Source organism: Embiotoca jacksoni, unplaced genomic scaffold (assembly GCF_022577435.1).
Source record: "Embiotoca jacksoni isolate LCO1_2020_lvr unplaced genomic scaffold, fEmbJac1.0.p SCAF_8, whole genome shotgun sequence".
In the NCBI taxonomy this organism is placed as follows: domain Eukaryota; kingdom Metazoa; phylum Chordata; class Actinopteri; family Embiotocidae; genus Embiotoca; species Embiotoca jacksoni.
This window is the reverse complement of record NW_027185436.1, coordinates 3198064-3220438: the sequence shown is the minus strand read 5'-3', so window position 1 is coordinate 3220438 and position 22375 is coordinate 3198064. Positions and strand designations below refer to the sequence as shown.

Genomic DNA, 22375 nt, shown 5'->3' with positions numbered 1-22375 from the left:
CACTTGATTGGTGGATTGGCTGTGACGCAGACTCCCAAACTTTTCGGCATCACACGCGCTGAGCAGGTTCCCCAGCTCTTATAGACGCGTCTTCGTGATACCCACTACGACAGTGGAAGGATTTGTTGAGCCTATTTTTCAGTACCTTTATTCAGCTAACCCTAGTTCAACTTTACTGGAAAGACTTCAATCATGGCACCGTGCAAAGGAGCACATATCAGAGACTATAGTTGGCTGTGTAGTCAGACTGTTTTACTGACTGACTGACTGACTGATTGTCTTAATGACTGACTTGCTGTCCTATTGACTGACTGACTGGCTGACTGATTGTCTTAATGACTGACTTGCTGTCCTATTGACTGACTGACTGGCTGACTGTCTTACTGAGTGACTGACTGGTTGACTGACTGTCTGACTGACTGTTTTACTGCCTGCCTGCCTGACTTCCCACCTTTTGGCATAATTTGCGAAAAAAAACAATATCATGCACGATTAGGCTATCTAAGTGATGAAGTGATTGTGGGATTCAATCCGACCCCTGGAATTTCCATGTGTGCACATGCACTACGCATCATAAGGACCTAATCTATTTTTTGACCACATAGTCACAATATCAGACAGCATTGTTCATTATTAGTGGTTGTCTCATATGAAACCATTAGAATCAACACGTCAGAACATGTTGAAGAGGGTTATGTATTTATTGAATCATTCTAAGATCTAAAAAGCCCACAGGTAGAATTGCATTTTCTACTGTGAGAAAACAAGACAACTCAGGCACTTGCATTGCGCAACCATTTCTCGGGAATAGTCTTTGGGCTGGGTGTTATCAAGCATTGATGTAAACAACAAAAACACATCTTTCTTTGATTAACAGGCTTTGCATTTGTTTCCAGGATGTAATGCAGGTTGGGCGTTATACATGTATGTCAGCATCACTTCGTTGGTGTTAACAGATGGGGGAGCTATTGTACTACACACCCCTCCACCCCCCAAACAAAGGGACACACACTATCCCCATCCATGTGTTACAAACTCCTTTACAATATGTTTATTAAAATGAAAATAGGTTACTATTCTACAAATCCTATATGTCAACCTGTAATGCATAATTTTGCATAATAAATCCAAGGCCATTAAAACGTGCAACTGGCAGATATAATAATGACAATATTGTTCATTTCTATTAATTTAAAGAGCAATATTTTTGTCATTATAGTCTATTCAGTGTTAAAATGTGAAATAGCCCGCATTTTTTGTTCTTTTTTTTTTTTAACCCGGGCCATTAAAGCAGATTCTGTTGCTCTCAGACCTATGTAAATTTGGTGGCGCACGCATGGCTCACAAAGCCAATGATAGAGTAACAAATCAGGAATTTCCCTCCTGCCACTCCTGAGAGCGCAAGAGAGGACCAAAGTAACGGATAAAGCGCTTCTCCTCGGGGAGGGAAAAAGCGAAACGGACACAATCTGTTTCAATCTGCTCTACTTTTTGTAGAGATGATCAACAATACACGTTTACAGACGCCTTAAGGGCATTGTTTCAGCAAAAAGTTAGTTTTTTTGTATTCTTTATGAGTCTGGAGCCATTTGCGTTATGGCCTCTTACGGAACGTCCCATGAAATAAACAGCGCACCGCAGGAGAACAACCTTCACCCAGAGTACTGTGATTTGCACGTTTGGCTTTTCTGACTTTTTTTTCAGCTGTGCGCTTGGGATTGTTGTCTGGTCAGTTTTTGCCGCTGAGTTTCTCGATGGCGTAGGTGGTGGCACGACTTTTAGAAACACCTTAAGAACAAGGATCGTCCATTTAAAAGCAGCTACATTTGGATTATGTGCGTGAAAGAAGTTGGAGTGCGTAAAGTACAGTGAAAGCCCACCATCGTTGCTTTTGGAGGAGGGAAATGCGGAGTAAAAACGGCGTCTAGAAGGATGCTGCTGCTTGTACAATGGAAGTAAAGAACTCGTTTGCTGTTGTTGCGGTGATTGGGCTTTTCTTTTGCTCCGGTTTCAGTCAAGAACTCAACCCCAAAGGCAGGAATGTGTGCAAATCACCTGGGTAAGCATCAGTCCTTAAGAAAATAGGATATCCCACTGGTTTGTAATGGAAATAAGCTTGTTTTCGAAGTTTTACTTCTTACATTTTCTGCCTCACCTTCCTCCAGGATGCGCCAGAGTTGGGGAGGAAAAGTAGTGTTATTGCATTCTTTAAGTATTTTCCCATTTTGCTTGAAGAAAACCTTTTTTTTTTTGGTTTTTTTTTTGACTGTGCACAAGACTGTCACAACTTGGTAAAACTGGCTTTTTTGCAGTGTTTTCCGTGTGCACAAATAGCAGTTGTCACTAAATTGTAAGAAGTCGTCTTTAACCTTTTAGTGAAACGATCCGCTGACTTCATGAACTTTAATTACTTTCATATCAAGGGGTCTTGCGTAGTTTATTATATTAATTGACGTTGACCTATTTCTTTTCTACATATAACACGTTCCCTGTCCTGCTTCTACACCAGGAGGAGGAGTCCATTGAAGAAAGCAGCTATACAGATGTGTGCATCTGGAACAGGAGTGTTTTCAGTGCTCTGTGGGGGGAGCGCTCATTGACCCGCACGGCATTCGTGGCACCGTTTGATAACACGTTGTGGCTGATAATGCACTTTTTAAAATGAAATACTGACATTTCAGAGTTAGGGGAAGTTTATTAAATGATGAAATGAATAGATTTTGGTTAGTAATTCGGAGTGAAGATCAGGTATTTTTAAAACAATAGAATTATCTAAGTATCCAGAAAGCCTTCTCTTTAAGGTTAAGGTATCCAAGCGGCATTTCTTGGTGATCCCTTACTGAGCCTGTGGATGTCTAGCGCCTGTTGTAACTTAACAGAAAAGTATCCAAGTCCACAATTGCTGTCTGCAGCATCCAAGCTTGTTGGACTGATCTATTATTGTGGTAGGCCAGAAACAGCAAATGTGGTGGATCATTTCCCAACATGTTCTCAACAAAGTGTCATAAGGAACCATGTGCTCATAGATTTTTTTTTTTGTTTCTTCACATATAGCCTGACCAACTTTAAGATGGATGAAAACTAAATACTCTTGGAGCAAACTAGAAAACAGCTTATCCAAAAAGCTACACTCTCCATTTTCCTGGCCACTTACAATGAAAGTAATCATGAGCTGCTCTTCAAAAGCAGAAGTTGTGCTGTCATCTCATAGACGTCTCTCTGCTTCACTTGGCAACAAATTGTCATTTATCTAAAACATATAGCCCTTCACTATTTTAGGCCCTTTTGAAGCCCGGCCTCTGCTCTATAAGTTTGACATTGTGCCCTCCTTGCTGTATTTAACAATCATTACATTTTGAACTCTCCCCTCCCCACTCACTTGCTTTTTCCATTATGCTCATAATGTTTGTGCTGACTTGGATCAGATGAATAGAGGGAAGTAGTTCAGCATTTATCATTACTAGTCAGCGTTTCCAATATGTGTCCTCACATTACAAACGCCGAATGCAGCTGGAAGGGCAACACATCGTAACTCAACTACTGTATTTGATGATGCCTTCAACACTCTTTCTTTTCTAGCTTCAAGTGTTTCTAAAATGTTTGGGGAAAAAAAAAAAAGCTGTTAGCCTTGTGATGTTTTCAGCCCTGATGCAGAAAATGTTTTTTTGAATCAGTGAAAGAGCAGCTATTGAAGTCCTTGGCGAAGGCTGTTGTTGTGTTTTGTATGACAGAACTGCAGCTTTGCTTCTAAACACCAAATTAATTCCACAAATGACTGAATGTAATTTGTCTTTGATGACATGGATTGAGTTTGCATCGAAAGTAGAAATGGGTCAACTTCATGTGTTAATTGGATTTAAGTGGTAAAAAGTTAAATCTACCACCATATTAAGTATATAAAGTGGTAAAAATCAAATTGAAAAACCGTCTCCCTGTCACAACAAGTAAAAAAAATACAGAAGTGAGAACCATGTTCTCAAACAGGTTCCTATTTTGTCAAGATAAAACAACAGTGCTGCTCCCTGAATGCACACTGCCATCTTCAAACAATTTAGGGGAAGCTGACATGTTGCAGGGACTCCACAGAGGTCACAGGCGTGGGAGGAAGAGGAGACGCATACATCCTTTCCTGTCAGGCCTTAAAATGTGTCCGCAAAATATCGTCTCTGAATATTCACACTCCTTCCTCAAAGCTGGGGAGGTTAAAGAAACTGACAAACTGCACAGATTCAGGGGTTAAGGGCTTGGGAGTGTGTGTATCTAGTACAGATTGGGCCGACCCACATTGAGATATGTGACTATGCACCATGCGCAATATGTTTGCAGAATCAACCACATCAATAAGAACTGTAAGATCAGAGAGGTATGAGTTCAGTGCGGTTTGTTGCCGCTTGTGTTTGTTTCGCTGTATTTTAGTGCTTCATCTTCTCCCTCTCATTCTGTCTCTCATAACTTTGTTTCCAGGTCATCGGGATCGGTCTGCTGCAGTGGATGGGGGCAGCTAGTGGATGAATGCCTGACGCGTACGTACCGTAGCGCTAACATTCATCAGCACACGTCATATGGCTCATTGTGCAAGCCAGTTAAATAATGTGGCCTATTTCTTTTCCACCCTAGCTCTCTGTGAAGGCAACTTCACCTGCAAGGAAAATGAGGTGTGTGTCAGGCCGAATGAATGCCGCTGTCGTCATGGATACTTTGGAGCTAGCTGTGACACTAGTAAGGGATTCTTTTACTTCATTTTTGACTGAAATGTCAGATTAAAGCAAACATTAAATGGCACTTTTAGCTGTTTAGCAATGCTAGGTTCAAGGCTTGAGGGACGGCTGCATTTTACAGTCAGTCAATTAGTCAAGCATTTTGTTCCAGACTGAATATTTCAACAACTGATAAAGGATTGCCATGACATTTTCTAGTGACAGTCATTGTTCTCAGAGGATAAACCCTGCTGATTTTGGTGATCTTTTGATTTTTCCTTTGTGGTTTTCACCAACACCTTTGTAAACATATTCATTTCTGCTTAAAGATGATTTGTAATAACCATTATCATCCCTTTCCATCTAATGTCTTCGTCAGGTGTACAAAGTTTTGAACAATGACCATCAGCCTCAGCTATTTTTGTTGTGTTCAGTGACGATTAGCAAATTTGAGAACGCAACAAAAAAATGTGTACGAGGGTGGATCAAAAAGTTTTGGAGCTGCTTCTGTTGCACACAAACAGAGCGCATGCAGCTCCGTTCTGTGCAGGGGGAAGCTATAACCTTGAATGAGTGTTACAAGTTTCACCGCTTGGACAACATCAGCCCCCGAGTTGCACACATTTTTGTGACCACCGGAACAAGCGCATTTGCGATTTCCTCATGGACTTAAGCAGAAAGTACAGTTCAAATTTTGTGTGAAACTCCGGAAATCGGCAACCGTTGAAATTCTTCAGAAAGCCTATAGCAATAAAGCAGTGTGCCAGGAGAGGTGTTTTTAGCGGCATTCACTTTTAAGAGGGTCAGAACTTCACTGGCGCCGTCAGGTCAGGAGGGCAACCGAGTGGGTTTTCTTTGACGTTTGCAGGGTTGTGCATCATTAATTCGTCCCTCAGGGTCAGACTGTCAACTCTGGGTTCATCTGGGATGTTCTGAGGCATCTGAGGGAAAACGTGGTGAAACAACCCGAACTTTGGCACGATTGCACTTTTGTTCTCCAACATAATGTAGTCGTTCACAGTACGCTGAAAACACACATTTTTCTCCATCACCACCACTAGGTGGATTTGGCTCTCTGCGACTTCTTTCTGTTCCCCAAAAATATGACGTGCGCTCTCTGCTTAAGTGTAAAGTCCATGATAAAATAGTTGTTCGCGAAAGTTATAGCTTCCATCTGCTCTATTCATTTCATGTTCATCTGTTTACACACAAAAGGGGCATTCTCAGAACTTTGGATTGCCCTTTGCTTGTTGGTATTAGCATGTGCAGTATCTCAAAGCATTACTGTGCATTAAGTGTACAGCATCAGAATTTGATAGCCTGGTGACAGACTCTTGTTTAAGGATCTTTGAAGAATTTTCCCATTTCCTGATTGCATTATTTTTTAACAGAGTGCCCTGCCCAGTTCTGGGGCCCTGACTGCAAGGGGAAATGTAATTGTTACCCCAATGGCCAGTGCAATGACTTGACCGGCGAGTGCACCTGCAACCACAACCGTTGGGGACCTAACTGCGAGAATGCATGTTTGTGCCAAAAGGGCAAGTGTGACCAAGACACAGGAAAATGCACATGTCACCCTGGTGTCTGGGGTCCCCAGTGCAACAACAACTGCTACTGCAGCATCAACTCTGTTTGTGACACGATGACGGGGCGATGTCTCTGCAATCCCGGCTGGACGGGGAGGAACTGTGCAAACCAGTGTAACTGTAACAACTCACCGTGCGACCAGTTCACGGGACGCTGCCAGTGCCGGGAGAGGCTGTGGGGCCCACGCTGTGAACGATACTGCCAGTGCGTCCACGGCAAGTGCAACCAGGTCGACGGCTCATGTACCTGCACACCAGGGTACCGTGGGAAGTTCTGCAGGGAACCGTGTCCTGCTGGATTTTATGGTCAGAACTGCAGGAACAGGTGGGAGAAAAAACTTGGCAGAGAGCAAATGTACCATTTCAAAAACACAGGAAACATGTAGTTTTACAGAGGCCTAATGTTCACTTTCCTCATCTGATCCATATTATTGTGTGGTTTTGTGGTTTTGATAGGAAATAAGATTTTATATATGCTGCAGCTGATAACCCTAAAAATATTTGAACATGTTACTTAATGGAGCAATGATGAAGTGAGATTTGGGAGTTGGTATTCGCATTATCCCATAATCATCAGCCAACATGTAAAAGCAATTCAGGTTAAGTGCTTTACCTTCCATGGACTGAGCTGTTCTCACACGATACAGTTGCTATAAACACAGCTAAAGTTCAGTGTCATTTATTTCCCTCTTTAAATGATCATCAGAGCAACAATTTAAAGCATACCAACGTACATGCTTTCCTTATGTTGTGCATCATTGTATTTCACTCCATTTTAGATTAGATAAATGATAATACATTTTCTTTTCTTTCCCCCAGGTGCGGGCACTGCAAAGGCCAGCAGCCGTGTAAGGTGACGGAAGGACGCTGCATCACCTGCGACAGAGGCTGGAATGGGACTCGATGCGATCAGCTCTGCTCCAAGGGCTTTTTCGGCGAGAACTGCCAGGAAGTGTGTCCCACCTGTAAGGACGGTCACCACTGTGACCCCATTCACGGCAAGTGCTCTCACTGTAACCCCGGCTGGATTGGGGACAGGTAAGAAAACACATAACACAATAAAAACATGCAAACAAACACGGTGGTATTTTGTTGTTCAGTCAGCCCTGGTTACCTCGAGAGCTTTGTCATTATATTCATGGCAGTATGTTCTACTACTGGCTACCGCATTACCATTGTCTGCACTGTGATCATTTCAATGACGCATATACTTCTAAGCTATAGAATGACTGTAATCATGGCATTCCTTCTGTGTTTTTTAGGTGTGAGGTGCGCTGCCCCAACGGCACTTATGGCGAGAATTGTGAGAACAACTGCAGTCACTGTTTTAACGGCATCTGTCATGTTGTCACAGGAGAATGCCTGTGTGACCCGGGCTTTTACGGCACCTAGTAAGTCATGAGACACCTCATAGCCAAAAAAGTGTATGTTTATGCCCTCGGCAGCTTCATAGCACGCAGTGAAAAGGTTTGATGGCTTTCACATTACGTTTGTTACACACTCATATATCTGGGGAATTGAAGGATTGAGCCTGTGTTTTGAGGGATATTTTAAGTGATAAAGTACACTCTTGGAATGGAAAAGTAAAATAGTCTCATCCCAGAGAAAAATGCTTGGAACAAAGAGCCGGTCACACGTCTTTCCTTTCTCTCTATTTCTTTGTCCCATTTTACACATCTGTCACTTGGAATAAACATTAAACAGATGTTGTTTTTGTTTCTTCTCTGTGCTCAAGCTGCAATATGACCTGCCAACCCGGCCAGTACGGAGTCAACTGCAACCAAACCTGCTCTTGCAATGACAAGAACTGTGACCCTGTGTCTGGGGCCTGCCATCTCCGTAAGAAAAATCCACATTTTTCTCAAGAACAACCTCATGCTTTGCTGTTAGTTAGTAGTCTGAAACCGCTGTTTGAAACTCGCGCAAAGCCTCCAACTCTACTGCACAAACACTTTGAGCTGTTTATCCAAAACTCAGATGTCTGTCATGCTACTTTTGCATTAAAAGTCTAATAGTTGGCTGTACATGCCGAGTACCAGCAAACACATCTATTCAGGTCAGTGTGTGCAGTGGGAGACTCGGCAGCCTTGATAGCGTTTCCAGACCTCGACCGGTGTCCTTTTTATGGCTGTGTTTGTTGGCTCTGTTCCTGTTCAGCCAGAAAGGAGAGAGAGGGGAAGGAAGGAGGAAGAAATAAAGAGGGGGATGGAGGAAAGGAAAGAAAAAGAGAACTTAAAATGGAGACAGAGAGTATAGAAAAAAAAATTGTTTGAAAAGCAAATATCAGAGGCAAGAATAGAGAATGCCACTGTATAACACAGAAAGATAGTAGGGATTTTAACCTAGTGGACGTGATGCGTGGTGGCAGGTTGGTCAGCGATTTCATAAGACCACGTCACTTTTACCTTCCCCCTCCTTCCAAACAAGCAATGACAACATGCCACACCCAGACTGCCCAACAATCCATCTCCGACTCATGTGGCAGCGTAAAGAATTGAGGGTCACTGCTATTTACCCCTTAACTGATAGCTTGCTTCTCTTCTGCTGTCATCTGTCCTCGCAAGTGCGAAATTTTGTCCACGTTTGTGCAATACAGCAGTTATTATCTTTGGGGTGTATTCCACTTGAAGAGGGAGGGGTGCTAATAAATCATCGATGATTTATGGTGAAGGGCGTGTAGTAAAGAGAGGGTGAGAGGAGGAAGTTGATTGCAGGAAATCGACTATGAAAGGGTAAGTGGTCCCATGTATTAAAGGGAGGTAACTTTAATCATGAACGATTTGTTTTGAATTTCAGCCAATTGCAATTTCATTTCCTCAGAGATACCTAAATGTCAGGCAGCTATTGAAATCAATTACTAATGCAGCGCCATGCTCTATCTTTATTATGAAATCTATTGCAGGACCAAAGATTATATAAAATCTCTATACTTTAGTCGTTTGAATGTACTTTTACAGTAAATTATAATAATTCACTATATGCCAGAGATGTAAGTGTTAGTTATGACAGAGGGAGATTTTTGTTGAAACTGGCATTCACAGCTTCCCTGCACCAATGTGGCACACCCAGAATTCCCTGCATTTCGTCTTTCAGAGCCCAACCAGCGGATGGGTGTGATTGCTGCTGGAACCCTGGTCTCCTTTTTACTGATTGTCCTCCTGTCGCTGCTGTGCTGCTGCTGCCTCTGTCGACACAAAGACGACCACAAGTGAGTGGCAGATAGGTGTCTTCACCTCAGTAGTGAATGCTGTATGGGGTTTGAGTTTCAAGAAGAAGGCTCAAAAATATTGAACTTTTTCTCCCAGGTACCAGGTTGTTAAATGAATAAATGCATATAAATTGTATTGAAAGTACTTTTATATTTTGACATTACAGTGTGAGGAGCAATGTCAGCAGCCTCTGAGCCCTCAAAAGAGGCAGAAGGCCAGATTTTAAAATGCCTCTTTTGAATGATTCATTTGGATTTCCATGGCGTCATCCCTTTTTCAGTCCTAACCAAGACAACTCTACCAACAGCAAAAAAGCCAAGCGGATCTTGTGTGGACGATTCAGCCGAATCAGCACTAAACTTCCCCGTATTCCACTGAAGCGACAGAAACTGCCCAAAGTAGTCGGTAAGCCCCAAAACTCTCTCATATCCATCCTCAGTGCAGCCAGAGGCTGCTGTGTTTTATGTAATCTTTTCTTTGGAGCTTGTACTCCACTGTGTGCTGAAGTTGTGTCCTTCCTAACTTCACTGGTGATGGATAATTAGCACATGGCAGGAATGTAATGAAGTTCAGATTCTGACAGACAGTTTCCTGTTGATAACAGTGAATAGAAAAACTCAGTTTGAATGCTTTGAGATGTTTCCAGTTTGGAGACAATGACAGAAATGAATGGCAGAGTGAGCATTTACCTTAGTCTGCCACTTACTGTAGATGATGAATAGGGTAGAAAAGTGTGTGGTGGCTGCCAGGCGAGTATGGGGTTTCATTTGAAAGGAATGTACTGGTTTTAGAGCCCCTTATTATTCTTGGCACTCTCAAATGCCATGTGTTCATATTATTACAACTCTAAACTCGGGCCTTCTTTCTGCCCATTTTCTTTACTCTTTTCCATCGTCTGCTTCCCCAAGAAAATTCTCTCTTGTGCTGAGGAGGAGGCTGTGTTATTAAAAGAAGGCCCGTGGTGGTTGTCGGGGGAGGGAAGGGGGGGGCGTCTGGTGGTGAGTGACGCGCTTTGAAAGGCTGCACTGTTTGGGTGGACGCTGCAGCCCTGCTGCTGCATGCGCAGGTCTCGTGGTGTGTGACGGATCTGTCTGTGACCCCAGTCTTTTAGACAGAGACGATATGCTGATCTTTTAAACCCCAGAACAAACATGGCTGTTTGTGTGCAGCAGGGTTCAAAATACAAACTTCATTATCTGAACTTCTTTAGAAATTCAAGCGTTTGTATGAGCAGAAAGTTGTCTTGCCTCTATTAGCGATGTGACAGTACATATAAATTTAATTTATAATTTAAAAAATGTCCCCTCGGGGATTAATAAAGTAACTACCTAACCTAACCTAACCTAACATATAACAGTAAATGCAGTTGCAGGATGTATTGCCATGTACTGCATATCAGACCACCCTGGCAATATTTTTTCCACGTTTATATCTCCAATATTTTTAAGATACACAGAATTGTTATTCTTACTGTATATAGGAGCCATAATCATGAAATATTATTGACTCAAGTAGGAGATAAATGTCGAGCTAACAACATTAAGAGAATATAGAGATGACATTTACAGTAATTCTTAAATGATCAGGCAATTACTAAATTACTTCACTGACATAAAATCTTCATCAGTCTTTAACTAACGACAAAGTTAAACATTCCCCAGTTCCAGCATCTCAAATCTCAGGACCTTCTGGTTTTGTCAAGAAGTGCACTTTGGACTCTTCACCATTTTCAAAAATGCTCTAGACAAAAGATTGATGAACTGTTCAGTGACAGAAAGCGTCCCATCTTGCTTTGGCTTCACTATGAAAAAGTGGATGCTGTAAATGAGGTCTTTTGAAGTGAGTGTGATGTGGAAGGCGTTAAGACATGATGGTCTAGAATTCTTTTCCATGTCTGAGCAGCATGTGCTTCCTCAGTTATCCAGCTGATTATTTAAGCTATAATCTGTCTCCACTACGCCTCAGGTCAAAATAAAACACTGGGACAGAGTTGTCTTTGTAATCCTGGTATGGAACAGTAACACTTGTTTGTGAAAAACTCAAATAAATCATAAAGATACAGAGATGTGTTTAGACAGAAATGAAAATCCATTTTAAGGCCTTTATGGTCAAAACTTCAGCATTTTGACCATGCCGAATATTGGTCAAATCTGGCAAAACTCGTGCTTAGTTAAACTGGTTAATGTCTCTCTTCTTCCTCATTGGTTTGTTCTATCTACATTTTTTGCCACTTTGCTTTCTGTTGGTCTACCCACAGAAGCGTGGTCTGCCAACATTTAGAAACTCTAACTCTAACTGGAGCTACACAGTCCAGCACACACACACATTCCAGAGGGGGCCCATTGGGGCTGGAAACAGGAAGTGGTCAAATTTACCCGAGCTAGTGTCAGAACTGTGATTTATCCACACCAGGGTCAGTGGCAACAGATGTGGCAAGACAAAATTAAAATGAAACGGGGGAGAAATGAGGGACAGAAGACAACATTTACTCCCAGTATAGTTTGCATCAGAGAAATAAACACGCTGTCACCTATTCCCCTTTTGGCAAAACTAAGGCTGTTTGCTTATAGTTTAGCATTCCATACTAAGCGTATTTACTCCACGCCCTCCACATTCACTTCTGTCCGGCATTCCTTGCATCCTCTGTGTCCAAATGCTTCCTTGAGGATGAGTGTTGAGAGCTGCACCACCTGCTTTTTTCATTTTTATTTATCCAGGGAAAGTTGTCTGGGATCTCAAATGTGTTTGCAGTAATGCTTACAGTGCAGTTGTGAGCTGCCTCATAAGATGGGCAGAAACACCCGAAACTCACACTAAGTGGATCAGTTTAGGTGGGAAAAAAAAAAAAAGATGCCTGAGTTTTAATAGTATGTTGTAGGTATGTAGATATCTTAATAAAATTGATGAGTGATTGAACTGATGGATGGCACTTAATTTAATATTTGTTTGCAACCCAGTACCACAGTAAAGTGTGAAATAGACACGGCAGCCCACTACAGCAAAACGTGAAATAGACACGCTTTGGGCTGTCTAAGCGTGAACGTTACAAGTTTTGAAAGCATGAAACTTACACTCAGGTAAATGTCATGTGACACAGGATCATGTGACCAAGGTCCCGCAATATAGGCAATAAAGGACATTTTTTTAGTGGCATTAGGAGGTATGAGGGGTGACTTGGTGGTATTAGTTAAAGACTACCATGCAGGATGATGAGGTTCGTGTCCAGAAGGTGACAGTGCTTTTGTTGTTTTTGTTTGTTGTTTTTTGTACATGCAACCTTGTCGCCCTGACACAAGCTACATCAGGCTAACACATATTGAGCCTTTTTATTGGCACGTTTCCATTCCACGCCCAGATTTCCCAAGGTATTTAAACTAGCAGCTTTTCTTGTTGTAGCCCACGTCTCTAGCCTCTAGCCTACCCCTGCCCCACTGAGCAACTGTGGTGGTGGAGCCCTGCAGCTGGTATGTATCAATAATGCCCTGTTGTGTGGCGGCCTCCACGTAGGGAGGGATCATAGTGGCGTCCAGTCTGCAGTGCAATCTGCCCCACTGGACTCCAAGTCTGGAGGAAGCAGCTTTCAAGGGCAGCAGTTGTTCATCACTGCGTATAAGTAAATCTCGCAAAATGCCCATGTGTTAGCTTGTTGACTAACATGACTGAAAACTTTGCATAGGTTAGCTGTTCTACATTCCTGAGCCCCTCAGAGGCTCTTCCTGTGTGCCTGCTGCTGCACAGTGAGGACCCGGCACAAGAACAGACAGAGCACTTACTGTGATCTGGTTCATTTATTTCTTATTATATTCATTTACATCTTTCTTATTATAATTTGAAAACAATGTGTCTTACTTCTGTCTCTCATAGACTGGTAATAATATATCACATCCACACAAACCTTATGTCTCCTTAACAGTACGTCTAGTCAAGAAAATAGTGCCATGTAGGACTTAGAGTCCTTTTTATAGCCACATCAGTCCAACATTAAGAGCACATATAGAACAAGCAGGTTGGTATTTTTCTGGTAAACAGGATATCCTTAAATAATCACTAATTGTGTGCCCTTGAATGGAAGTCCCCTCCTCGTATCAAAATACTTGCTGTTTTTGGCCCGTTTTAACCCTTTCACACACATCTATAGCCGCTTATTGTTGACATGTTGCAACTGTGTTGACATTGCACGAGTGACACAAAGACATTTGACTCCCAGACTCTTACATGTGGTTCAGAGGTTTAGACTGCTTGCTTTGGTAAAATGTAAGAACATCTGTTTAAAGAACGATTGTTTTTAGTTAGTATAGAAGACGAGCGTAATGAGTCATATTGCCTAGGTCAACAGTAAGATTTTAAAATAGTTGTGAAGTAGTGACCTCCAGTGAAAATCTAAACTAGAAAACTAGCAGCCTTAAGGGGGGAAACAACAGCAAAAACATGACTAAATGTGGTTGTTGCTCTAGAAAAAGCTGAAAGCAAGAAAGGCGCAGCAGAAAGTCACACAGTGTGAGCCAGATGGATGTACATGGGAAGTAAGAGGGTCCAAATTTTACGATTAGATGATGAAAAATAAATGATAGCCTACATGTTTGATATGGTGAGAAGATTCTAAACAGAACATCTTCTTGAAGGAAATGTTTCAACGTTTTCGAGATAAAGAATTTCTTGTTATGCAGCATTACAAAACTACGTGTATGAAACATTAACTAGGGGGATGTAATGAGAATGTAAAACATCTGTGATGTGAAATATGAGTGATAGAAAGTTTTTTTTGTTCCAGTAGTGTTTCTAAAAGTGACCGAGTCTGCAAAAATCCAGCTGCAGATCTCTTTAAGTAGCACATTGTCTTGGTAATAGTCAAACAACAACAGCTAAGGAGTAAGGATTTGTTCCTGGCCAGAGTCCTGGTACAGTTCGCAGGATTCCTTCCATAGAAGGTTTATCTGAGGTCTGAACAAATGAATGGGCCCATGTGTCATCAGCGGGCATGTAAACAGGAGCATCTGATGTGGTCAGTCATGTCAAGTTAACGCCCAGCACAGTTTAGGCCGAAACTGCACTGTTCACACCAGAGGAGGAGATTAACCCCAAGTCTCCCTCAGAAACCACAGCTGTCCAGAGAGTGAAGGGTCAGCAGAATACTGCAGTGTCTGAAGGAGAGGACAGAGAGAGCAACAGTGAGAGAAAAAAATGGATCGGTGACATAGAGGAGTCACTGGGAGATGACGAAAGACCCATTTGTGGCTCATTTTGCTGAACATCAAAATACCAGAGAAGAGTAGAGATGTCATGACATTGCAATGGTTCAACTTTGATTCCAGCTCTTCATTAATATATCAGATATTATACTGTATGTCGGTGTTGTAATGAAAGATTCCCTGTTGTACAGCTTCACAAATTTTAAAAGGGAAAATATCACATTTGAGAAGATATTTTTATTGTGTAGAGGCTAGCAGGTGTACCAACTTCCTATTTCTCTTCTCGTTCTTTTCCTGTTTCGTGTCTCTATGCCTTTAAAGTACAAATGCATTGGTCAATTCTCCTTATAACTAGAAAGATATTTTGGTGTCACCAGAGCTGCTGATCCACAAAAAGCAATATTGGTAATCTTGGTGATGACTGATAATTTTGTCATACAATGGTTTGAACTTCTTTTATTTACTTTTACCGGCTAAGAATGAAACTGTGGGTAAAACCAGAATCTATATACTGCAGATGTGATTGTTTAGTTTCAACCTTCAAATTGTGCTAATACTAAACAGCTATATTGAAACTATCACATTTTTTTTCACTTATTAAAACCCATAATGTCAGAGTTTTTGTTAGCTCATATAAAATAAAAATTTTTCCAGACTCACTTTAACCAGCGCTCTGCTGTGAGACTGAGTGAGAACAGACTGTTGTTCTTGTAACACAGTACAATAGCCCCTGACTGACCTTTTGGCTTCTGCATTTGTTTTCTGTTCTCAGTAGCCCACCACGACCCAGAGAACACCTTCAACTGCAGCTTCATCGAGCCCCCATCTGTGGCCGAGCAGCCCTCCCCCTCCTCCTGGTCGTCCCAGGAGTCCTTCTCTTCCTTTGAGAGCGGAGACGAGGGGCCGGTTTACTGTGTTCCCCATGAAGGTGAGTCATCATATGAATAAACAAACAGTTTTCTTATCTGGAGTGACACACAAAATCTACAATTTGTCTTTGGCATCAGGATACCCAAGCACACACACACACACACACACACAGCCACACACACACACACAGCCACACACACACACACACACACACACACACACACACACACACACACACACACACACACACACACACACACACAGCCACACACACACACACACACACAGCCACACACACACACACAGCCACACACACACACACACACACACACACACACACACAGCCACACACACACACACACACAGCCACATGTTTCTGAAGAAGTCAAGAACTCCAATGTGACCGTGAAGTGACTCACACACTTCTGTAAATCTCATTACGGAGATAGTTGGCTTTTAATCATATGCCATCTAGGCCCAGGTTTTCCTTTGAGAGTGAGGAGAGTATAAACAGGAAATGGAATGGTCAAGTCAGCATGTGGCACAGATCCAAACAATGACTAACTCCTTGAAGTTTAGTGGAAAACACCCGTTCCATCAGTTTCTATTCTGTAAGTATGACACTGCAAAGTTTGATAATTTTTTTAGCTGTAACATAATAGTTTGGTTTAGTTCACATTTTCCCTGTGAACGTTTCAAGGACTTTGACACAATGGATTCTCAGTAAAAACCTTCAGGCATGAAATAATATCTGTAAACATCATGAAAGCTTTTTGAATTAGAGTTGCACAGTAAGGCTCTTTTGTATTGGAGTTGTTCTAATTCAAATATGTGTATGAGAAAATGAAGTGGTAAAGATATCAGTCTTTAAATAACGTATTTCTGTAGAGAAAAAATATGACAAAAATGTCTCTACAGAAGGAACAATGAAAAGCTACTTGTGAAGGTCACAGATACAATACATTGTTCAGAAGTTTCAGATTTACAGACTACTGTTTGTCTCTTATATTACTTTAGTGTATGTTATATGTTATTATTATTAATTGAAGGTTTTGATTTATTGACTTACAGTACACAATTATTATGATGATTATTTTTGTAAATGTGAAAACATTTAATTGAGTTGGCAAAATGATTCAGGAAATTCACTGAAGGAAAACCACATTGCTTTCTCAAACCCTAGTTTCCTGGGTGAAAGTCTGGGATTTGCTCCATTGAACTACCCCAATCCTTCCTCCCATTTTGGATTTTGCTCTTTTAGTAATTCGTCAAATGACCTCCGTCACATGACATTAGTCACAAGACCTTCATCACATGACTTCCTTCTTTGACCCTTGTCATACATGTGTGTACTTTTCACGCCTACGCGAGGCAAAACATCACGCTCACACAGTATTCTCTTGTCGACTAACAGGTATGTTACATGCTTTGGCATGATACTGGGCTGTATATAGTAAGCCATAAGCTAGTGGTCATACCAGAAAAATTAAGGCTATATTAGCAACAAAGTGAAATGAATTAAAAACAGCATCTTTGACTAATGTCTTTTAATCTGCCAATGATCCACAGAATCTATGAATGAATGCAAAGAAAGTCCAGCAGCAGAGCAGCTGGAAGCTGTCCCTGACGAGGATGATGCAGGAGAGTACACCTCCCTCAAAGACACAAGTATCACCAAACCAGAAGGCAGCGAGCAGCCTCTACTCAAGTCCTCTGACAGTGAAGGCTCCACCAGCGGCTCTGAGTCCACAACTGCAGCCCTCTATGCTCGCATCGCCCGCCTCTCCAAGCAGTCCAGAGAGGACGACAGCAGCGGCAAGGAAGGGGATGGCACTCCTACACCGGAGGCCAAGCGCAATGGAAAGCCACCACCTTCACCTGGCAAGCCCAAACCACGCCCACCAGACCCATCCACTAAGCCCAAGGTGTCGTGGATACATGGTAATACCACAGGGTCTCCCCAGCTAGAGCAGCAGTGTGGAATTAAGGCTGTTGCAGTGCCGAAGGAAAAAAAGAGGAGCTCCAGTGATGGCTCATCCAAGAGTGAAGAGCGGCAGAAAATGAAAGAAAAGAGTCGTGAGCAACAGAAGAAACAGGAGGGGAAGGAGGCTGATGCTCATGGCTCCCCCAGCAAACACAAACCTCTGCGAGGTAAGAAGTCTGGGGATGAGCACAGCAGTCCGAGTCACATGGAGCACATCAATGGTGTTGTTCAGAATGCCCTCAAGAAGATTAGTAATTTCCACAGCTCCTCATCTGAGAAAAAGAGTGTTGACAATCCAAAGCAGACCCCTAAAGAGCCACCCAAGAGCCCGAAGGTCATCCATCCTCATATGAATTCGGAGGCTGCCACGCTGCTGGCCGCTCAGCTCAAGGAGAAAACCCAAAGCATCAACAGGAATGAGGGGACGGGCCTGACAAAGACCAATGGTCTCTCCACGCCCAAGGGACACCGAGAAAAGCCAACACCTCCACAAAAAGCCAAGAGGAGCGCCTCCAGTGGATCAAGCCAGCAAGGCTCCACCAAGCCCCTGCTGCCCACCTCGAGCAGCCTCCAGAAGATGGTGGCGCCTGTCACCACCAACCTTGGGACCCCTGAAGCCAAGAGCCCGGAGAAGCAGGACTTGAACGGCTCCAGGGCAGGGGACCCGTTGGATCCTACACCAAAGAAGACTCCAATAAAAAAGCCACCCAGGAAGAAAGGCAAGGAGGGAACTTTGGATACACCGGAAAGTAAAACACCCCAGCAAAAGACAGCCATTATGCCACCACAGGTAGTGAAATAAGTGTTTTTAACAGAAAATTGCACAAAGAGACTTAAATGAATTTGTTGGAAAGCGAACCAGCACGTAGTTTTTCGACCAAGGAATTTTAAACAATGTTTCTGTGTGAGTGTGCTATGACTGTAGGACCAGTCAAGAGTGAGAAATGCTTTCAAACCAAGGGTGCAACTGAGTTGTATTGGTGAGGTGTATTATATGATAACCTCTATACACTATTGTATTACATTTCAAGAATCCTTTTTTGCGTAACTATGTATCAACCTCACACCACAACCTGTGGCTAAACCGGACACAACTGTGAGAACAGTGGCGCAAAGACATAATCCAAAGTTCATTCATCTCTATTCCTCTGCAGTATGTCCACCACTATATTTATATATGGATTGCTTTTGAGGTTGTATAACTGTAATTTGCCATCAGAAAAATAGCTATTTTTATGTATGCTCATCACAGGTACTAAAGGTACTAAAAATAACTAGAAAATTAGATCCTTTGAGGATTACAAGCTAATTGTTTTATTTGTTTTCTCATTTGGATGGACCAACATGCAAAGACATAGTTGCAGTTGGATAGTTAAGTTATAACCCTCGCTCCTAATGTCAAGGTTATTCTTTGCAGATGATGATGGACTTGAATATTGATAGATAAGAGCAAGACAGTTTCGGAGTGATTTGCTGGAGAACTTTGATTTTACCAAAGAAAATACATTTACATTTTGATTTTCACCAAATTTGACACCACGAGGTACACAAGTTATGCAACATTTAGGACTTGAATGTCTTCCATACTTATGAGACACCTTTAATTCCTCATAGAGTGTCATTCTGGGTTTCAACGCTCTTCCATACAGAATTTTTTTGGATGTTGAGTCTTAGCCCTCATTTGTCCAACTGTCAGACATGGTTGGCTAAATCCCACACAAGCTCTTTGATCTTTCTGTAATAAAGGGCTGTTTAAAACTTCTTTCATACTTCTGCTAACACCAAATCACCAGAATGTGCTCTTACTGTATGTTTGATTCAGTCAGCTAAACCACTAAACCAAAAAATGAAACCCCAAGCTATGCCTTATCACTTAATACCATGCTTATAAATCACTTTAAAATTACTTTTCGCTCTATAATAGAGGAGCATCTGCAGTTCCATATGCTCTGTTTATAGGAAAGCACACTGCAAGACAATATCCTCCTTGTAGATCAGAGGCAATAGATAGTTTGGTTAAAATAATCGCTGTAAGTAGCATTTTCTACAGATCAGACAACACAAGGAGCCTGTCATGTGTCTCTGTCTTTGTTCAGTTTAGTCAAGAAATTAGGTCAGTATCACCATTTGAGCTATTCGCATTACACATTCACTTGTTTATGCCATCAGGGTACTCTGTGTAAAAAAAAAAATAAAAAAAAAAAATGTCAAAGCTGTTTTGTCCCTCAAGGATAATATTATCAGATGCTGGCAGATTAATGCTGAATAAAAAGGTGTTTCAGTGTCATTGCTTGGGGGTAAGACTGTAAGACTAAATGGTACTGTGCCTCAAGTGTTCAAATGTGCCTCAACTGTAGATCAGTTTAAGCAAAAGAAGCTCTGTTTTCCTAATACTATTCTCAATGTTTATTTCAAGTGTTGAGCCTTAAATAAGTGAACCAAAAAAAGTGTTGGGGTGGGTGGGATACTTCAACTGGACTAATTCAATTTTGCAAGGTGAATAAACCATTTTTATTTCAGTTATTGGTAGATCGTTATCTTGTGAGTAGCACTCAAAATTGGTATGTGTTAAGCAGAGGAATATTTTACATTCACAGCTCATTTGAAAAAAAAAAAAAATCTTGGTTTTACATGTTTTTATCAAGGTACAACACATTTCTTTGGTTATTTTTTCAACATTTTTACTTGTATACATTGTGTACTTTTTATTATCGTTGTAAGCTGTGCTTATATGACCTTTTAGGTTCTTCTGTTTCCCTTGGTGTCAATGAACTGGCTTTCATGTTGTATTTGCTTTTTTTTTGTTTTTATGTTGCTTATTTTTGGGCTCTGAAGCAAACCTGCAGTATGAGTACTTTCCCTCTTGTAAAGTTTACATTGGCTTTGTAATTGTTCTCTGTTGATGTTATTGTTTGTGTAACACTTAACTGCATGACGCAGAGTGTAATTATATGGCATTAATAGCTGCAGAGGAAATCTGTAACCTTCTTGTTCCCTCCATTTGTTATTATTGCCTCCCATAAAAAAAAAAAAAAACTAACTCATACAGAAAGGATTGTACAATACTACTAGCATACCACTGTTGAAACAGTTGCATATACTTAAAACCATAATATTGTGTAATTATGAAGTGGCAATTTTTATCTGACTGGCCCGTGCCTGTTTTTATAGGCTTACAGTGCATTTTTGTAAAGAAGGGCCTGAAAAAGCTGCTTACCAACTGTAAGGTATATTTTGTCTTTTGTGGTTTGTTTATTGCAACTTTGATTTCCATTTGTGTATGGTTATTAAACTGGTGTTTCCTCATGTACTTCTTTGGAATAAAAGAGCAATACATGTAGCTATAGTCAAACCAGAATTTAAAAAAACAGTCCTCATTTAATCAATTTACATTGACAGTTATCGTTTACTAATTAGCTTCCCTTGTTGGTTCTCATGGGTTCATGACCTCTTCTTAGCTTCTTTTTCCAGTGTCTGATTCCAGTGTACATTCCACTACAACAACAATACGGATATACTGAGTAATACACCACATAAATCTTCTATTGTATTCTCTAAAGAGAATCATTAGAATGCTGATTGATATTTGACCCTTTCCTGTGACTCAGGGCTACTAGACGGTTGAATCCCAGAGACGAGGCAGGAGTCCTGCAGAGTCGTTCAGTCACAGCGGATCTTCAAAGAGCTCGAGGGGAACCAGGGGACTGTTGATTTGGCTCCTTCAGGATGGGGGGGGGGGGACAAGAGCTCCTTTCATGGGGGACAAACAGTGGAAACTCTGTGCAAAGGAGTTAATCACACGCTGCATATGTGTCCTCTTTTGGAGGGGAGAAGAAGGATATTGCCAAAACTGGGCCACAAGGCAGATGAATAGATGCATATAAGGATGGATGGATGGATGGATGGATGGATGGATGGATGGATGGATGGATGGATCATTGGAACCAGAAGGTGAATGAGCTTTGTTTGTTTTGGAATACACCAGCCAGTCCACTACGGGATACTGTTTCAGTGTCACGCTTTGCCTCACCTAGGCGTGAAAAGTAAGGTGCCTTAGGTTTAGCCAACACAAACCATGCGGTTAGGTTTTAAAAACCACTTGGTTACGGTTAGGAAAAGATTTCTTTAAAGAAACCCACGTCTCTTTCTCACATACTTCAACTCTGGTCTTCTTGTTGAAAGTCCTGGGTTGGATCCATCCAACCCCCTTTGACCTACCAGCTTTATTTATGTTGTACTTCGTAAAATGACCTTCATCACACAACCTTGGTCACATGACTTTCTTCTCCTATCCATACATGCATGTACTCCTTACGCCAAGGCAAGGCAAAACATGACACTCACACCGTATCCTCTAGTGGATTGACGAGTGTATTACATGCATTGGTATGGTTAGTATTCTAAGGGCATTAAAACCTGATTTATTAGCCCGATTTACAAGGACCCATCACGGAAATACCTCCTTTGATAAAGCCTTGTCTTAAAACTGATAACAAATGGATTGGTGGTTGCACTTTGGTTTTTGACCAAATATCTGTTAAACCAACCCGATAACGTAATACACCCATCAGTCCCAGATTCACCGCCTCACCTAGGCATGAAAAGTAAGGTGCCTCAGTTTAGGCATCAAAAACCACGCAGTTAGGTTTAGGAAAATAACACAAGTTGGGTTAATTGTGACACAGTTGCAATTTGGTTCGGGTGAGACACCCAAACAACTTGATTCGGGTTAGGAAAAGATGGTTTGGGTTAAAAAAGTAATTTCAGTCATGTAAGTCATGTATGTTACATACGTTAAGTAATTTACATTATGTGTGTAACTTAAAAAAAAAACACATTG

General features: G+C 41.6%; 1 protein-coding gene across 1 annotated transcript; it reads left to right on the top strand.

The window, feature by feature from the left end:
• The first annotated feature begins 38 nt into the window (after window positions 1-38).
• Window positions 39-20841, top strand: scarf2 (scavenger receptor class F, member 2). The gene is made up of 11 exons (XM_069178127.1): window positions 39-2059; window positions 4465-4523; window positions 4618-4719; window positions 6089-6608; window positions 7103-7321; window positions 7546-7674; window positions 8019-8122; window positions 9377-9491; window positions 9800-9897; window positions 15454-15609; window positions 17121-20841. The coding sequence occupies exons 1-11, from the start codon at window positions 1950-1952 to the stop codon at window positions 18335-18337; spliced, it is 2829 nt and encodes a 942-aa protein (XP_069034228.1). The 5' UTR covers window positions 39-1949; the 3' UTR covers window positions 18338-20841.
• Window positions 20842-22375: the final 1534 nt, after the last annotated feature.

Bases quoted from the DNA above. Each gene is read 5' to 3' on its own strand.
- scarf2 (XM_069178127.1), top strand. From the start codon at position 1,950: ATGGAAGTAAAGAACTCGTTTGCTGTTGTTGCGGTGATTGGGCTTTTC. The intron at 4,524-4,617 runs GTACGTACCGTA...TTTCCACCCTAG, and splicing joins AGTGGATGAATGCCTGACGC to CTCTCTGTGAAGGCAACTTC. The intron at 9,898-15,453 runs GTAAGCCCCAAA...TTCTGTTCTCAG, and splicing joins GAAACTGCCCAAAGTAGTCG to TAGCCCACCACGACCCAGAG.